At 37.5% G+C, this 17,945-nt stretch overlaps 1 protein-coding gene across 3 annotated transcripts in view; it reads right to left on the bottom strand.

Annotated features, from left to right (window-relative positions):
• Positions 1-705: 705 nt before the first annotated feature.
• The window catches only part of fam219aa (family with sequence similarity 219 member Aa), a 417,719-nt gene continuing 400,479 nt past the window's right edge, over positions 706-17,945 (bottom strand). For 2 of the 3 annotated variants that reach the window (XM_048599444.1, XM_048599426.1), the window contains 3 exons: positions 17,658-17,738; positions 13,736-13,790; positions 706-8,204 (listed from right to left, as the gene is read on the bottom strand). In XM_048599444.1, the coding sequence (XP_048455401.1) occupies positions 8,049-8,204; positions 13,736-13,790; positions 17,658-17,738 (292 nt within the window). In that variant the 3' untranslated portion in view covers positions 706-8,048. The remainder of the gene's footprint in view (positions 8,205-13,735; positions 13,791-17,657; positions 17,739-17,945) is intronic. The other variant, XM_048599436.1, reaches the window with a different exon arrangement.

Raw genomic sequence — 17,945 nt, 5'->3', positions numbered from 1 at the left:
AGTATAGCTGTGATTCTCACTTATCAGTAACATAATACTCTCACCTGTTTTACATCCTCTCTATCTCATCTGGAAAACATCTAAATCCCAGAATGTCAAGCTACCAGTCTTGTCCGTCTCTCAACCAAGAGTAGGTGATACATTCAGGAATGGGAGCAGAAAGCTGCTTTAAAAGGAGAACATCTCATTGAGAGGCTCATGGCAGGAAATCAGGAAGAGTAGAGAATTAATGGAACCAAGAACTGGATGTTGAGAGAGGGAGAGGGATAGAGAGAGAGAGAGAGAGAGAGAGAGAGAGAGGCGCCTTCAGGGAAGGAAAATTACACATCTCTGCCTAGTTTAGTTGAAGCTGACATTACTAGACACGTTGTAAAACTGCAGATCTTCTGACTCACAACAAACAGAACATGTATATATATATATATACTTTGTAAGGTCTGCATGCTTACATGAAAACACACAAAGCAGAGTAAGGATAGGTTTCACCTCATAAAACAATTCATGGCACAGGAATAAAAGGATAGACAATACATGAGATTTCACATACACTTTTATTGATGTGTTACACTACAATGACAATGATGAATGACAAATACTGCATTGTAAAATGTTAAAAAAAGTCTATACACATTCCTATTTTCAAAAATGTGAAACAAATTATTTTTGAATATTTGATAATAAATAAAAATCATATTGAACTAAACGTTTAAGGCATCATCTACTTGCAAATCAAATCAATGCAAAAGATAGATGAGTTTTCAAAAAGCTTGGGAAACAAACTAAGTAGTCTTCCTCTAAACAGAGTTTTTGAAGCAAATGTAAACAGACAATGGCCACCATATGTGGGATTCATAGCTTCCACTTGTGATGCTTAATCACAAAACACCCTTAAAAGAAAGTACAGAACCAGGAGTGCTCAATCATGTAAAATACATTGAATGTAACAATCACCACTGGGTTCAAATTTAATCCCCTCCCCTTTTTTCAAGCTAGACATGTGTCCAAGTCATGGTTGGATAGCTAAGAGGAGGAAGCAAGGAACCAATGGGATCACCCTCCAACACAGAAAACAAGCTTTCAAGTAAAATCATGTACTTGGGTAGCTAATTCTTGAGGATAAAATATTAAAATTAATCGAAAATTCAGGATCAGAGCTAATTGTACAATAAAGAATCCTGAGATCTTTCTCAATGCAAATTGCAATAATTCTTCACAAACATTCAGCTCAATGTCTAAATAATTACATTAAATTGAATATTTTCTGTATTACATGAGTTAATACAAAAGTAAAAAAAAATTCACAAATGCTGAAGCTAAAATCTCAGGTCAGTTTGCATAGACAATTGCAGTCCAAGATTCTAAGCTGAAGCACACTGCAAAATAAAAAAAACTGTTAACACTTTTAAATCTGGCCTTATTTGTTTTGTTTAAAATATAGTAATCACAGTCATTTTTAGTTTCATGGAAGAGTTAAAACAGTCTGTCCGGACAACTTTCACATTTTGGTGCGAAAGTATTTTTTCATATTGGACTTTTTAAATGATCATTCTCAACATGATAATGACTGCTCAATGGATGAGGGATAGATAATCAAAAGAAAACTGCAAATGTTGAAAATGTGAAATAAAAACAAAAGATCCGGACAATGTACAAAACATCCATCAATGCCTGAACAGAAAATGATAACACAATATTTCGACTGTAGATTATTGGCACTTGAAGGATCTTTACCTGAAACAGAAAACTTATTCTCTTTCAGATTCTCGTACATTGTTGGGCATTGACAATCATTAGACTGAAAATTTATTGCGGAGGTCATCTGAAATTTGATATTACTTCATCTTATATTTGTAAACAACTTATGGCACAATAATTTAAATATGCTGTCTATAACAAATCATTGACATCTGTAATACAGTCATAGATTAAAAATATTAAATAGTGCTTAAATATTTAATGTACTTGTTTCACTGTGGTATACTTTTGTTTTGACATTGATGTCGTATTGCAAGAGGATCACAAACATTATACTATGAAACAGCAATCTGACTCCAATATCCATTAAAATAAACCTATGACAGCTCCAAATCTCCCTCCTCAGTACCCTGAAAATATTTTGCTTTTATTTTAATGCATGCTTCCATCTTTCTCACATAAAGAAGAATCTAGATAATGTGCCCAGATATCCAAGCACTTAAAGCTTCAGAGTTTACACACATATTTCTTTTTCAATTGTGAATTTGAATTGAATATGTTAATGACTTGAATATTACAATATTGGTAATTCATTTACATAAAGAAAAATCAGTGGCCAGAAAGTAAATAGTTTCTTTCAATCCTTTTTGTCTAATTTTCAGTTTAAGGGTCCATGTCCTAAACCTATAATTGTGCAATGTATTGCCATCAAAACTTAGATAATAAATGATGCAACAATAAAAGCAAGAGATTTAGAAAACACAATAAAATGGTGTGGATGCCAGCTACAACTCAACATTGAGTAATGTTAAGCAATACATTTTTAGAAAACAGAAATACTGATAATAGAATTTTGAATGAGCAAGATTTAGGTGTATGAATACAAAATACTTTAAGTGTGGAAATGCATAAAACATTATTAACAGCACAACCAGAATTTTGGATATTACACATTTGGAAACTGAATATAAAGACAAGGAGTCAATTTTAAGTTTGAACTAAACAATTATGGTTTGCACTTATATAATGCATTAAATTTCAGAAAACAGCGCTCCCAAGGTGCTTCAGAGAAAGATTAAAAATGATAGCAAGTGACAGGAGATATTTTGACCACAGGCTTGGTCAAAAAGTTGGACTTTATGGAGATCTTAGAGGAGAGGAAAATGGTGAAATAGAGGTGGTTAAGAATAAAATTCCAGCTTATTGGCCTAGGCAGCTATAGATAGTGACCCCAGTAGTGGTGTCAAAAGGGAAAGGGGCAAAATGCATAGGCACAAATGGAAGAGACTTTGTGTTTGTACAGCTAACAGAGGTTTTAAAAAATGGGAGGAGCTAGGCTAATGCAGGATTAAAGATAAGGAAGAGAATTTAAAATTGGATGCACTGCATGATCAAGTTAGGCCAGCAACCATAGGAGAGATGGGAAACTGTAGATAACTAGAATTAGCCATGATCATATCGAATGGAAGAGTAGACTCGAAGAGCCAAATGACATATTCTTGTTCCTAGTCTTGATTATAGGTTATTGATAGCTAAGATTTGGTTGAGTTGAAATTTTTACAAAGTGAAAACTATTGTAATGGTCAAGGTTGGCTGCAATAAAGTCATGAGAGTTTCACTGGTAGATGGGCTGAAGTGGTTGGATAGGGAGGGTGATGTTATGAAGATGTAACCAGACATTTTTTTGTGATGGAGTACAAGGGGTCAGATGTTCAGCTTGAAGTTCAATAGGGTAGGGGAAGCGGAATTTATCTTAAAACCTGGCTGACAGGTCTTGAACGCCCGACCTCAATTTCTGACGGATCCTACTTTTGCTAGAAGGGGAAAGAGGGTGGGACATAATCGACACAAGGGAAAGCTGAATTCAGCAGGGTCATCTTAACTCAGTTCCAACTTCAAACAGACCCCATTATGACCATAGCAAAGGTCTTAACCGACAGTATGGAGTTATGAATTTTTAGATTGAACAGAAATGCTCTTGAAGGGGAGAGAAGGTCTCTAGAAATTTTCAAGCAGTGAAGCTATTTAAATCCCCAGTCCTTTAACAATAAAACAAATAGCTTTCCTGTGTCAGTGAAAGGTGAAAAAAATAAACTCTGTTCCAGCAGTTAGAACAGATATTGTTGACATTACCCTCAGGGCTCTTTATTAAAGCTGGACTACTTCCCAAGAATCTATAATAATCTCAACGGGGGAACTTGAGCTAACTTCAGTTTAATGAAAACACAAAGTAGTTAATAAAGGATTATCATATTGGAGTATGGAACGGAGTTTGTTTGTGTTTGTAAAGGATTAGCACTTGAAAGGATGCAAACATTATGAATGGACTTTCATGAATGGGAGATTTTCTTATTATATGGGGAGCTGCAATAGATATTTAGACTTTTTTTGGAACATGGGTCTTGAGTAGTGGTCATGGTGGACATTGGGTAAGTTTGCATGGAGTTTGACAGTATCAAGGGCAGTGGGTGGGTTAGCATTAATTGGTATTAAGATGGCATTACAGGCATGAGAGGTCATTTGAGGGTAGGTGGAGGACATGAGTTGGCACAGATGGGACATGTGAATTGGATAGGTGAGGTCTGGATGGCTTAAAACATAAGCAATTCAGTGAGTTTCCCCCGAAGCAACTGTGGTGAGCTGAGAAATTTCCAAAAGTGTACTATCTATCTTGGGCACAAAGATCCAAACTAGCCATTGTTAGAAAAATGCTGATTTGGCTTGGAACCTTATCTAGAAAGGCGGTGGAATCAGAGTTAAGTGTGTGGATTAGCGACAGGGTCAAAGACAACGGTTTTAGTCTCTCCAGTGTTTAGCTAGAAGAAATTGTGTCTCAATGATGACTGGATTAGATAAGCCTTCTGCTAACACAACGGGGATTCATGTTATTTAAGTAAAGCAAAGATGAGGAAAACTGGCAATAGTAAGACCATGATTTGATGATTGGCTATTGTTTGAAGATTTATTACAGGAATTAAATGTAAAAATATTTGAATACTACAATAAAAAGGTAAGGGAATTATTAGAGGATTTTAGTATTAAAAGTTTTCTGAGAAATATGGTTATCAAGATGGTGAGGCGGCATGGATAAAAGTTAGCTATAATGCAGAGGGTGCAGCAGTTAATTTATTTTTATGAATAAGATATTTGGGACAATAAATATTTGTACAAGAAACTGTGGGAAAGCACAGAACATAAGAAGAGAAATTTGATTACCTGAACAGCTCCATCTGAGAGCTAATGGAGGGGTTACTTTAATTGGCATAATCTACAGATTACCATAAGAGGAATGGTGGGGATAATCAGAATAATTATTTTCATGAAGGCAGCTATTGAATATGAAGTGCTTCACTGCAGCTAACTAATGAGATTGAGACTTAAAGGTTCAAAGTAATTGAATAAATATTTGTGAAGGAGTAAATAAGAAGTAGATAAAGGGCAAGGAAATAGATTTTGTGCTTTGAAAATCTCTTACCAGGCAATAGGCCAAATTCCACCTTCAATACTACAATTTTTTTATTCAGGTTTTAAAAACTTGCATATCATCTTCAGAAATGTGTGTTTTCTTCCGGATTTACAATATTTTGGTTTTATTTTTTAAATGCAACAGAATTTCTAGAAGAAATGTTAACTTGAACCAGTCCAAGTAAGGTCTGGCAAATGGGCAATTTGCACCTCAAATATTTTTTGATATTGCAAGATCACAAGACAAGACAAAATCCTACACATGGTGAGCATCATTGTATTAAAATGATCATAGTGCAACAAGATCACATCTATCGGAATAGGGTATTTTGTTAACTGGAAGCTTTAACAAACAGCAGCATTAACCTGAAGGCAAAGACCAAGTTATTCGGACAAGTCACTTTGTTTGCATGGAGTGTTAGCGCAGGACACGTGCATACCAGAACATATACAATACAACATTGTGGTACTGAAACACCAATCAGCAATAATTAAGTTCTCAGAAAGGTTCTGAAGTGGGGTGGGGGAAGAGAGATCACTAATAACTTCTGCTTGGGATTCATGATGCATTGAGTGGCAACACCTTGAGCATGCTGTTGACTCCTTTAACTACTGCTTAATTTTAATTGAGTCTCATACCACAAAAAGTTTATGATGTGGAGGTGCCAGTGCTGGAGTGGACAAAGCCAAAAATCACATGACACCAGGTTATAATCTAACAGGTTTATTTGAAAACACCAGCTTTCGGAGCTCTGCTCTTCCTCAGATGTAGTGTGGAAGAGGAGGTAGAATTCTGTGTCGGTATACCTCCTCTCTACACTACACCCGAGGAAGGAGCAGACCTCTGAAAGCTAGTGGTTTCAAACAAACCTGTTGGCCTATAACCTGGTGTCGTGTGATTTTTAACAAAATGTTTCATTCAAAACGCCAAAAAAATTGTTCATTCTAGTGTCATCATAAACTTCAAATTCCTTCTCATACATGTATCCACCTAAGCAGGGTGAGGAATGAAGTAGTATTAATCATTTAAGTTTTGGTCTAACTCAATACAAGTGCCACATGGATAACATATTACTGCTTAGTTTTTTTTATAAATATAATGTACATAAATACATTAACTAAAATTGTCAACAATAACGAGCTTTTGGGACAGACAATACATTATTTAGACACGCGGTAAATATTATATAGGTTAGATTTCCTGCTCAAATATTTATAATCTTGATTAAAATATTTGCACTTTGAAATGTGATATGTAGCTTTTTAGAATTAGGAATTTTCATCCATTATGTTTTTTGTTTAAAATGATCATCTAATTGTTGTGATGGAAGAATTAGGTCACAGCTGAAGGAGCAGATTTAAATCTTATCTCAATAATTGATATTTGGATTTTTCTAACAATTGGATTGGCTATTTGATGGGTTCAGTGCTTCGTCTTAGAGAGGTGGGCAAGAAATGAAACAGAGATTGTAAAATAGGCATCTGCAGAAATCTTTTTCAATCAAGTAAATGTGCCCAACAGCCAAGAAGTTTCCCAGGACCCCTAACCCAGTCCCTGCTTAATGAGGACCTCTAGTGACAACACATTTAAAACAACACATCACCTACTCAACTAGCATGTACTTTACATTGATTAGAACTTAATTGGCCAAGTGCATGTATTGATTTTTTTACCAATTAAAAATGAAATGCATCATTGAGAATGATGGAACATAGACCTCAAACAAATTTCCTGGAGTTATACCTCGCTAAATATTAAGATATAATAAAACCATTTATAAATGATGCCAAATTAAAACTATAATAATCCCTATAATTTTGTTAATTATTTCATGTGCAGGACACTAAAAACTCAGCTTCATTTTACTTGTGCTGCCCATACAACACCCAGATTTGCATTTCTGCCCATTTCTAATATTTATATAGTAAACTTACAATAAACTGTTCATTTGAACATTACAGTTTTTATCTTGCCAACTCTTCTACATTCCTTTAACCAAGGTAGCAATATTAGTTACCTTTAAGGAGAGTTACAAACAATACCCCTTTCCTTCCAAACAAATAGATCACAAAAAAATTCACCTCTCCAAAACAATACTACAAAGATGTCTTATATGCATCTTGTTTTAATGTTTCTTTTCTCTGAAAGGAAGAGCCCACCATATAGAAATGAAATAAATCTCCCTTTTCAAATCATAATACATTCAAGGGGAAGATAATCTTAAATCTAATGTTTACAATAATGGTCTAAAACTTGCTTACACAAGTAACTGTACACTATAACAAAGTGTACTCGGATTACACCCATTGCAGAGTTTGGACAGATGTGTAAAATCTTTAACAAAATTCTATAGCAGTGTTATTAAATTCTGAATGTTAATGTAAAGTTAGAAACTTCTAACATAAAAAGAAATGATATAAATTAATGAGACAATGTTTAAAAAAAACTTAGCAACTTTTAGGTTAAATATCATTGGCTCCAAATGCAATGGTAAACATATACATCAACATAAACTAGTATACTTCAAATATAAACAGCCAAGTATTAGTAAACAAAAGAACTGGCAGATGCTTTGCTTTCAGCTCATGACTGATCTTTGAATCATGCCTGAAGTAGTGTTCTATTTTGTCTCTTCCCTCTGCCCCACCCCCAGAAGCAGATGGGTGGGGGAAAAAATATCAGGATTACACAATACAACCACTGCAAAGCAGTAGGATTAATTGTCACCTTCTATCGCACATAAATTCAACACTGCATTCACACTCACTTATGAATGCCACAATGATGGTCTGCTTTTTTTCAAAACACGGACACAAAGTGCATGTCCTACCATAGGAGGAAGCAATGGCTGTTAGTTTTACAATTACAGTGGAAAGCGTCAATCACATTATTGAACATTGCAAGTAGTGGAGGTGGCCTGGCAACACATGCAGGTGGGGTTTACTGATTTTGGGGGAATAAGATCCAAATCTTCATCATCTGGAATTTCATCTAACCGATAGCCATCTTTCAGGAGCTGGATATTCAAGTCTTGATTAATCTGCTATAAAGAGAGAAAAATGTAAGCAACTTAATTGATATTTTATTGGTTTTGTGGAAAGACTTGTTAAATACTTTTTTTTAAGATCGGCACACAAAATCAAGAAAAAAAAAAAATGGATCTGGTGGTAACTTCCAACCCCGCCTCAGATCTTCCAAGTTGATTTGCAAACAGTAGGAAAAGCAATTTATAGAAGCTATTTGTTTCTCATCAAGAAAAGAAAGGAATGCTCACATTATACATTCTCCAGTCATAATACATGAAAATTATTGAGACAGCAGGTTATCTGCACTGAGGAGAACATGAATATTTACAAATTGAAGCTTTGTCGAAGACAAGTGTGACAGATTAGAAGGGCTGCTTTAAACAGAGAAGAAAAGATCCTCACATTGAGGTGGTGATTTTTGACTGCCAATTACATAAAAATAAGAGAAACTACACTGACATTAATGTCACCCACAGGACAAACTAAAACCAAGCCTGTGGTGTTGCAAAGTTTAATAGTTTTCAGGAGGGGCTCAGCGCTTCCTATTGCATAGATTTTCAAATTGAGCATCCTAGGAGGTCCAATCCTTTACTGAAAATTATGATCACGATGCTGGCCACAAAAAAAAAAACAGTAGTATTAGACTGTTTACTTGAATCTTTGGAATATTTAACCGTTACCAAGAAAATTAGGATACCAATGTTCTTTTGTGGAACTTGTCACTGAATTGTATAATCTTAAAACACAGAGGAAGCTATTCAGTCTACTATGGCTACTAGGTCGAATGGCTGTCTCTTTAGTCTCACTCTTCACAGAATCCCCACAGTGTGGAAACAGGTCATTCAGCCCAACAAGTCCATGCCGGCCCTCTGAAGAGAATCCCACCCAAACCCATCCCTCCACCCTATCCCTGTAACCCTGCATTTCCCATGACTAATGCACCGAACCTACACATCACTGAACGCTAAAGGCGATTTTAGCACGGCCAATCCATCTAACGTGCACATCTTTGGACAGTGGGAGGAAACCGGAGCATCCGGCGGAAACCTAAGCAGGCACAGGGAGAACGTGCAAACTCCAAACAGACAGTTGCCCGAGGTTGGAACTGAACCCAGATCCCTGACATTGAGAGGCAGCAGTGCTAACCACTGAGCAACGTGCCGTCCAGCTCAGTTTCCAAAGCCCTTCGATATTCTCATTTACTTATCTAATTCTTTTTGAAGATTTCTACTGAATCTACTATTTGTACACTTCCACGCAACATATTCCTGAACACAATGTCCTGCTTAAAAATCCTGTTTCTGCCTCTGGCTCATTTGCAAATTACCTTAAAATCTACATCTTCTAGTTACCAAATAGTCTAGCAGTGGAAATTGGTTTATCTTTTCCTGCTTTGGTGAAAATCATACACGAATGTAAGTCAAATTAGAATTTCAATTAGGCTTATTGTCAAATGTACTCAAGTACATGGATACAGGAGTACAGCAAAGTGTACAAGTCGCCATTTCCGGCGCCATCGTAGGTACAAAGATACCTCGGTACAAAACTTTAGGTATAAATGAGAAAAATGAAAAAAATAAAGTTAAATGTTCAGCATTACACAGTCTTTCTAAAGCAGATGGTCTATGCTGGGCTCCCTCGAGGAGGCTGGTGGTCTGTGCTGGGGTAAGGACAGAGGAGAAGGTGCTCACACCCCAAAATTATGGAGTCCTGAAGGCTGCAGGGTACCCAAGTGGAAAATAAGATACCATTCTTCCAGTTTGCACTCAGCTTCACACTTGAGGATATATAGTGAAGGTAACCGTGGGAGTCAATGAGTTTGTAGTGGATATTGGTGGTATATGAATTTCAGTGCTGTATGACACCAGGTATATAGATTGTACGTCCCAAAGATTGATGTATTGTATCATTTAACATATCCCTTCAGCTGTTCAGAACAAGCACTGACCATACCCAACTAGTATTTCTCAGGTGTCCAACATCAGATGTAATTCCACAATTGAATAACATTTGTTACATAATCCCAAATTTTCAAAGAATAACACTGACAACCAATGTTGGATTGCTAGTCGAATTCACAATACAGCACAATTACGTGTACTAGAAATTACATATTCATAGAATCATGTAGCACAGATGCAAACTTTTGACCCATCTAGTCTGCACTTAGAACTATTCTAAAACTACACTAGTCCAACTTTCCAGTACCCGGCCCATAGTCTTGAATACTATGACATTTCAAGTGCTTACCCAGTAATTTTTTGAAGGTGTGAGGTCTCCTGCCCTACCAGGCAATGCATTCCAGATTCTCACTACCCTCTGGGTGAAAAAATAACATTTCCTCAAATCCCATCTAAACCTCCCGCCTTTCCCCTTTAAATTATGTCTCTTTGTTAGTGATCCTTCAACTATAGGAACAGCTGCCTCATATCTACTCTGCCCATGCCCCTCAATTTTGGACACAATTAGGACCCTTCTCAGACTTCTCTCCTTAAAAGAAAACAACCTGTTTTAACTCAATAAAATAGGTTGCTAGGTAATTTCTGACTACAATTTTCTAAAAAATTCAGTCAATCTGCTAGGTTTAAAATTTAAACTAAGTTGAACAGTTAACTGTTAATCAGAATTAATAGGTACATTCTCCATGGCAACATCTTCAAAGTTCACTTGTTAATCAATCAGTACCTTTCTCATGCACTATGAATATTGGTTTTATCTGGCATTCATATTCTTGTAAATTGGCTTGTACAAGTAAAAAAGGATTCGACAAAATGCGTCAATTTCAGCAAAATACATGGTTCTGTGTTATCAAATGGCTTTAATTGAACATTAAATGGCTTTAATGTTCTTTCGAGTGAAGGAGCCACACTGGTCTCTTTCTATTCTACTGACATCTTTCTGTTCGCTGATCATTCAAAATGACTGTTGAAAGCTCCTAACTCATCTTGTTTATTTGAGCAGCAAGATAAATGATTTATTTGCTTTTATGTCATTTGAACCTGCTTAAGGCATCCATGAAATTTAAGTTTATGTTTTGACATTGGAGGGTGAGAGTTTTGGAAGTATTCTGCTGGTGTAGCATTTGGAGGATGACAGAAAGATGGAATTCAAAGAAAATCCGAAATAGTTAGACAGAATAGTGGCTCAAGGCAGTTGGATCCACAAGTTCTGGAAAATGGAAAGTGACCAAAATAATGATCAAACCAGTCAGTTTAACAGGGGTTGTGGGGAAACTTCAAGAATCAATAATTTGTGATAGAATTAATAGTCTCATGAACATACATTGATTGATTAGGGAAGGCCAGCAAAGATTTCTTGAGGGAAAGTTGATTTTAACTATCTTGCTGGAGTTCTAGGAAGAGATTTCAGAGGCTTGATGAAGGAATGCTGTTGATGTGGTGACATGGACTTACAAAAAATCTTTTGACACAGTGCTGCATGACAGACATGTGAGAAAAGTTAGAGCTTGTGGAATGGGTAGACAAAATTGACAGAGCGATTGGAACAGAAAGCAGTGGTTAATGGATTTTTGTTTGGGCTAGAGTAAGATTTGTCATGGAGTTCCTCATGGATCAGTATTGGGACTTTTGCTTTACTGATTTACATTAATGATATAGATCTTGGAGTTTCATGGGACAATTTCAAGGTTTAGGGACAGTACACAATTTGTAAGCATTGTAACATTATGAGGAGGACAGTGTAGAACTTCAAAAATAATTTAGCAAGTTAGTTGACTGGGCATTTGGTGACAGATAAAATTCTATGTGGAGAGGTGTGAACTGGCATTTTTTGGTAGAAAGAACATTGAGAGACAATATAACAAAAGGTACTATTCTAAAGTGTACACATGAGCAGACAGATCAGGAGTAAAGTGCACAAATCACTGCAGCTAAAAGACTATATTGAACTTGTAGAAGACACCAAGCAAACTTCAACAGGAATACTGCTTGTAGGTCTGGGTGATAGGCATTTACGAGGACAGTTCCAGGAATAAGAAACTTGAGTTACGAAGATAGGTTGGAGGAATTGGGAGTGTTTTCCTCAGTGAGAAGGATAAGAGGATAAGATAGAGGTTTTCAAAATCATAAGTGGGCTGGAAGGAGCTGATAGGAAGAAACTGCTCCCATTTCCACATTTTTCCTCTCAGGTGGTCAAGTGTTGTTGGAATTCCCTTCCTCAAAAGGCAGCACATGCAGAACCTTTATAAAAAATAAGGCAGAAGTAGACAGATTCTTGATTACCAAGAGGATGGAAGATTATCAGGGATATGTAGGAATATAAAGTTGACGTTAAAATCAGATCAGCAATGATCTTAGTGAATGGCAGAGCAGGCTTGAAGGGCTGAATGGCTTATTTTTGTTCCCTATTCATAACCATAAAAGGATCAATAAGAGGGCAGAATTTAAAATAATTTGCAAAAGAAACAAATGCGATGTAAGAAAAACTTTTACACAGTGAATAGTTATGGTCTGAAGTGTGATGACAGAAGGTTCATTGAGGAATTCAAGAATATATCAGATGATGGCAGAGTAGCAGCACAACTTTCGGGCTCCTCAGCTCTGCAGCCCAGACCTCGTCCACTCCATCCACTTTCTTTTTCCTTTCTATGCTTACTTTTTAATGTCTCTAATCATTATGATACTCTACTTTCTTTTAAAGATTTGGGCAGAAGGTGTCTTCTCCTGGCTCAGGCCCAATGACAAGGTCGCTTCCAACAAGCCAGAATGGCAGTAAAGACATGGTACCTGGCAGGGTTGTTTCGTGGTGTGGTAGCCTAGTCCAGGAGGGGTGTCTTGGCCTGGCATGGAGGTCCTGTCCTGTCGTGGAGGTCTTCTTTGGCCGTTTCTGGGTATTCCAGCAGTCAAGTATGAAGGTCTAGCCCTGGAGTGGAGGTTTCATCCTTGCTTTGGAGGCAGCTTCCAACAGCCCAGTTTGGTGGTCTTGGCCCAGCATTGCAGTTTCAGCTTGGTTTTCCAGTGTACCCAGAAGCCAGGAGACGTTAATTGAATTGTGATGAATTTTTACCTTTTTTCTTCTTGTTTCTGAATTCTGTCATTAATTTGGGCACTGTGGTGTGGCAGCTTGTAAAGCTTTTCACTTTCTTTTGTAAAAATACACATGACAGTAAATTACTATTCTATTCTTTCATTGTAATCTCCTGATGTTGAGAACAGAAAGACAACTGAAGTTGCAAAGCTCGTTGCACCAGATGCTATGGGAGTAGAAGGCCCATATTATGGTGAATAACTGCACAACGTGGTCAAATAAAGAATAAAACACCAGATTCCTGTCAAACTACAAGAAAGAAATTTATTGAGCTGAGCAGCAGGTATCAAGAGTCAGGTAAAAAGCCACTAAATAAACTGATGCAATGGATCAAACAATAATAAAGACGACATAGTGTCATATACGAAGACTAACTTAGAAGACTGAATAAAAGACGTAACTGTTAAATGAATTTATATGCAATTCAACAGCAATGGTTTTTATACATTTTCTTAACCCTTGCCCTTTCTTTTGTTGAGATATCACTGTACAAAGAACTCACCTCAGCTGAAGAATAACCTGATGAAGAGTATCTTGACATATCAAAGTCATCATCACTGCAAGAAAATAGAAAGACGTTTTACTTTTCAAACAACTGTAGCAGGTCTTCAGACTTCTCTATAATATTTGCATGTTCTAATATAGACTTGATAGCATGCAGTGTTTTAGTTTTGAGGCAAGAGGCAATTAGAGTTTAATTCTGCTGAAGCAACAGCACTTTTTTGAAAACAGATACTTATAATGGCTAGATGCTAGTTTGAAATGGTCATGGTGAAAACTGGTTTCACAAAGATGAATTCCGTAAAAGCAGCCATGCAAGATCAAGTCTATTTTTCTCCCTATTTTGCAGGGAATAGGACAGCACTCAATGTGTTGCAATGGACTTTTAGAATTATATTATTAAGACAAGTGTCTTGATTTCTACAAAGCGAAATCTGGATCAGCATTGGAGACGGTGAAGCCATTTCTAGAGTTGTCTAACTACAAGTCAAATATTCACGACTGGAATTTGGCACTGGGCAGCACTACTGAAGATACCTTTTATCGGACTGGTCACTGTGGCTGCAGTATGGCTACAATACTGGTGAGAAAGTCGGTGTTCTGTGGCATAAAACTCACCTCTAACTCCCAGATTTGTTACTATCATCTATGAGACACATCAGGTATGTGTTGAATATCCTCCCTTGAATGGATAAGTGAGGCTCCAACAAAAATAAGTCTAACACTACCCACTTTATTGGCAGCTAACCACCATCTTAAATATTTACTCCCTCTAACACTGGATACTATGGCTCTAAAGTGCACCATCTACAAGGTGCTGCAACTTGTGAAGGCTCCTTCAACAGCGGTTCCCAAGGCTACAACCTTTACTGCCTAGAAGGTAATGGCAGAGATCAATAAGAACAATACTATGAAGTTCCTTCCCAGGCGACACACAGTTCTGAGTTGGAAAGGTAAAAATCTGATTGTCTGGATCTACAGGGGGATGCAAGAAAGATCAGGCACTGATTTCAGAGACAACCTTGTAGAAGCTGTTTTTGCAGCAATAATGAACATGGATAGAAAGATTGATTTTTTTTTTTTTAAAAGAATGTAATTGATGTTAGGTTGATGTTAGGAAGGAGGACTTGCTAGAAATTTTGAAAAACATGAGGATAGATAAGTCCCCTGGGCCAGACAGGATATACCCAAGGTTACTATGGAAAGTGAGGGAAGAGATTGCTGCGCCTTTGGCGATGATCTTTGCGTCCTCACTGTCCACTGGGATAGTACCTGATGATTGGAGGGTGGCAAATGTTATTCTCTTGTTCAAGAAAGGGAATAGGCATAATCCTGGGAATTACAGACCAGTCAGTCTTAATTCTGCAGTGGGCAAATTATTGGAGAAGATTCTGAGATATAGTATTTATGATTATTTGGAAAAGCACAGTTTGATTAGAAATAGTCAGCATGGCTTTGAGAGGGGCAGGTCATGTCTCACAAGCCTTACTGAATTCTTTGAGGATGTGACAAAACACATTGATGAGGGTCGAACCGTGGATGTGGTGTATATAGATTTTAGCAAGGCATTTGATAAGGTTCCCCACGGTAGGCTCATTCAGAAAGTAATGAGGCATGGGATTCAGGGAAATGTGGCTGTTTGGATACAGCACTGGCTGTCCAATAAAAGACAGAGGGTGGTAGTAGATGGAAAGTATTCAGCTTGGAGTTCGGTGACCACTGGTGTTCCACAGGGATCTGTTCTGGGACCTCTGCTCTTTGTAAGTGACTTGGATGAGGATGTGGAAGGGTGGGTTAGTAAGTTTGCTGATGACACAAAGGTTGATGGAGTTGTAGATAGTGCAGCTGGCTGTTATAGGTTGCAACGGGACATTGACAGGATGCAGAGCTGGGAAAAGAAGTGGCAGATGGAATTCAACCTGGAAAAAAGTGTGACGTGATTCATTTTGGAAGGTCGAATTTGAATGCAGAATACAGGGTTAATGGCAGGATTCTTGGCAGTGTGGAGGAACAGAGGGATCTTGGTGTCCACGTCCATAGATCCCTCGAAGTTGCTACCCAAGTTGATAGGGTTGTTAAGGTGGCATATGGTGTGTTGGCTTTCACTGGCAGGGGAATTGAGTTTAAGAGCCGCGAGGTTACGCTGCAGCTCTTTCAAACCCTGGTTAGACCACACTTGGAATATTGTGTTCAGTTCTAGTCGCCTCATTATAAGAAGGATGTGGAAGCTTCAGAAAGGGTGCAGAGGAGATTTGTCAGGATGCTGCCTGGACTGGAGGGCAGGTCTTATGAGGAAAGTTGAGGGAGCTAGGGCTTTTCTCATTGGAGTGAAGAAGGATGAGAGGTGACTTGATAAAGGTGTAGAAGGTGATGAGAGGCGTACAAGGTGATGAGAAGCATAAATAGAATGGATAGTCAGAGACCTTATCTCAGGGCAGAAATGACTATTACGAGGGAGTATAATTTTAAGGTGATTGGAGGAAGGTATAGGGGAGATGTCAGAGGTAGGCTCTTTACACAGAGAATGGTGGGTGCGTGGAATGCGCTTCCGGTGGTGGCAGTGGAGTCAGATACATTAGGGACATTTAAGCGACTCTTGGATAGGCACATGGATGATAGTAAAATGTAGTGTATGCAGGGTACTTTGATCTTAAGAGTAGGATAATAGGTCGACACAACATTGTGGGCCGAAGGGCCTGTACTGTAATGTTCTATGTTCTATGACACCTTTGGAAAGGGGAAGTTGAGAGATAGAGAGAAACAAAGAGAGAAGAACTCCACGGGAATTGGATTGAGGAAAGTTAGAGGAAAATATGTACGAGATGAGTTAGAGACAGTGGAGAAAAATGGGTAGGAATTTATTAAAAAAATGAAACTTCAAGCACTGTGTGTGGTTCAGTGATAAAAGGAGGGAGAAAGGTTTCAGTAGTTCAGATCCTATTTTGGAGATGAATAAATCCATGAACTTGTGCAGTGAGAGGGGCATGGGTTTAAGGAAATGGTCGGTAGCAACTAAAAGGAACCTGTGATTGTATATTGGATAAATATAAAATAGAAGGTTTTTTTAAAATTTGATTTGATTTGATTTATTATTGTCACATGCACTGAAATACAGTGAAAAGTATTGTTTTTTTGGCAATGGACAGCAAGGCCCAGCAAAATTTGATATAGTTGAATCAGATTTTGTGTTGAATGGCTAAATGTATGAAATTCAGCATTTTAAAACTGCAATGACCTCCGGCTTCCTCAAAGAGCACGGGTAGGAAAGGTGCGTGAACGCCATAATCTTCACGTTCCACACCGTTCTAAACCATACAGTGCCATTCTTTTGTGATTTTCTGATTCAAAATCCTGAAGCTCCCCAGTCAACAGAGGGTTTCAGTATCACTACCATATCAGCTGCAATGATTCAAGGTAGTTTAGAAAGGCAAAAAAATTTCTCCTTTAGAAACATGGAAGATAGGAGCAGGAGTAAGCTATTGGACCTCTCGAGCCTACTCTTCCATTTTATAGGATTATGGCTGATCATTGAGTTCAATGCCCAAGTCACATCCTCCCCACATATCCCTTGACCCTTCAGCCACAATAGCTAAATCTACCTCCTTTTGAAAACACAATGTTTTGGCCTCAACTACTGCCTGTGATAGGGAATTCCTCGGACTCACCACCATCTGGGTGAAGAAATTTCTTCTATATAAACATAGAAGGATGAGCAATAAATGATGGCTTTGTCTTTATTATAAGGCATTTTGATCCTGATAGATATGTCTACAAGGCAGCAGAAAGAGTAAAAGAAAATCAAATCAAAAAATGTTTCACGTTATAAGCTTTTGCTGATGACTTTAGACCTTTAATCTTTAGACTTTTAAAATCTAATTTGAAAAAGGTAATTACATGAAGAAAAGATCAGTGAAAGAACATACCTGTCAGTATCCAAAGCAACCAAAGGTTTTTCATCTGGGCTTTGATCTAGTGATGAATATCCTTTGTTTGGTACAACCAACCTGTCAAAATTACAAATTGCCATTCATCGACTTGCTCTTGTACATTTTATCCAACTTAGTTTTTCAATGCAAAATGTCCCTTTTTTAAAACTTTTAACTTTGTGCTCTTGTGAAGTTTGGGAGCCAATGAATGCATTTGTTGCTAGCCCACGAACTGAATGACTTTTTAACTCCTTTCAGAAAACAATTAATAATATGCCATAGATA

Source organism: Rhincodon typus, chromosome 1 (genome assembly GCF_021869965.1).
Source record: "Rhincodon typus isolate 14 chromosome 1, sRhiTyp1.1, whole genome shotgun sequence".
NCBI classification, from domain to species: domain Eukaryota; kingdom Metazoa; phylum Chordata; class Chondrichthyes; order Orectolobiformes; family Rhincodontidae; genus Rhincodon; species Rhincodon typus.
This window is presented reverse-complemented; position numbering and strand designations above follow the sequence as displayed.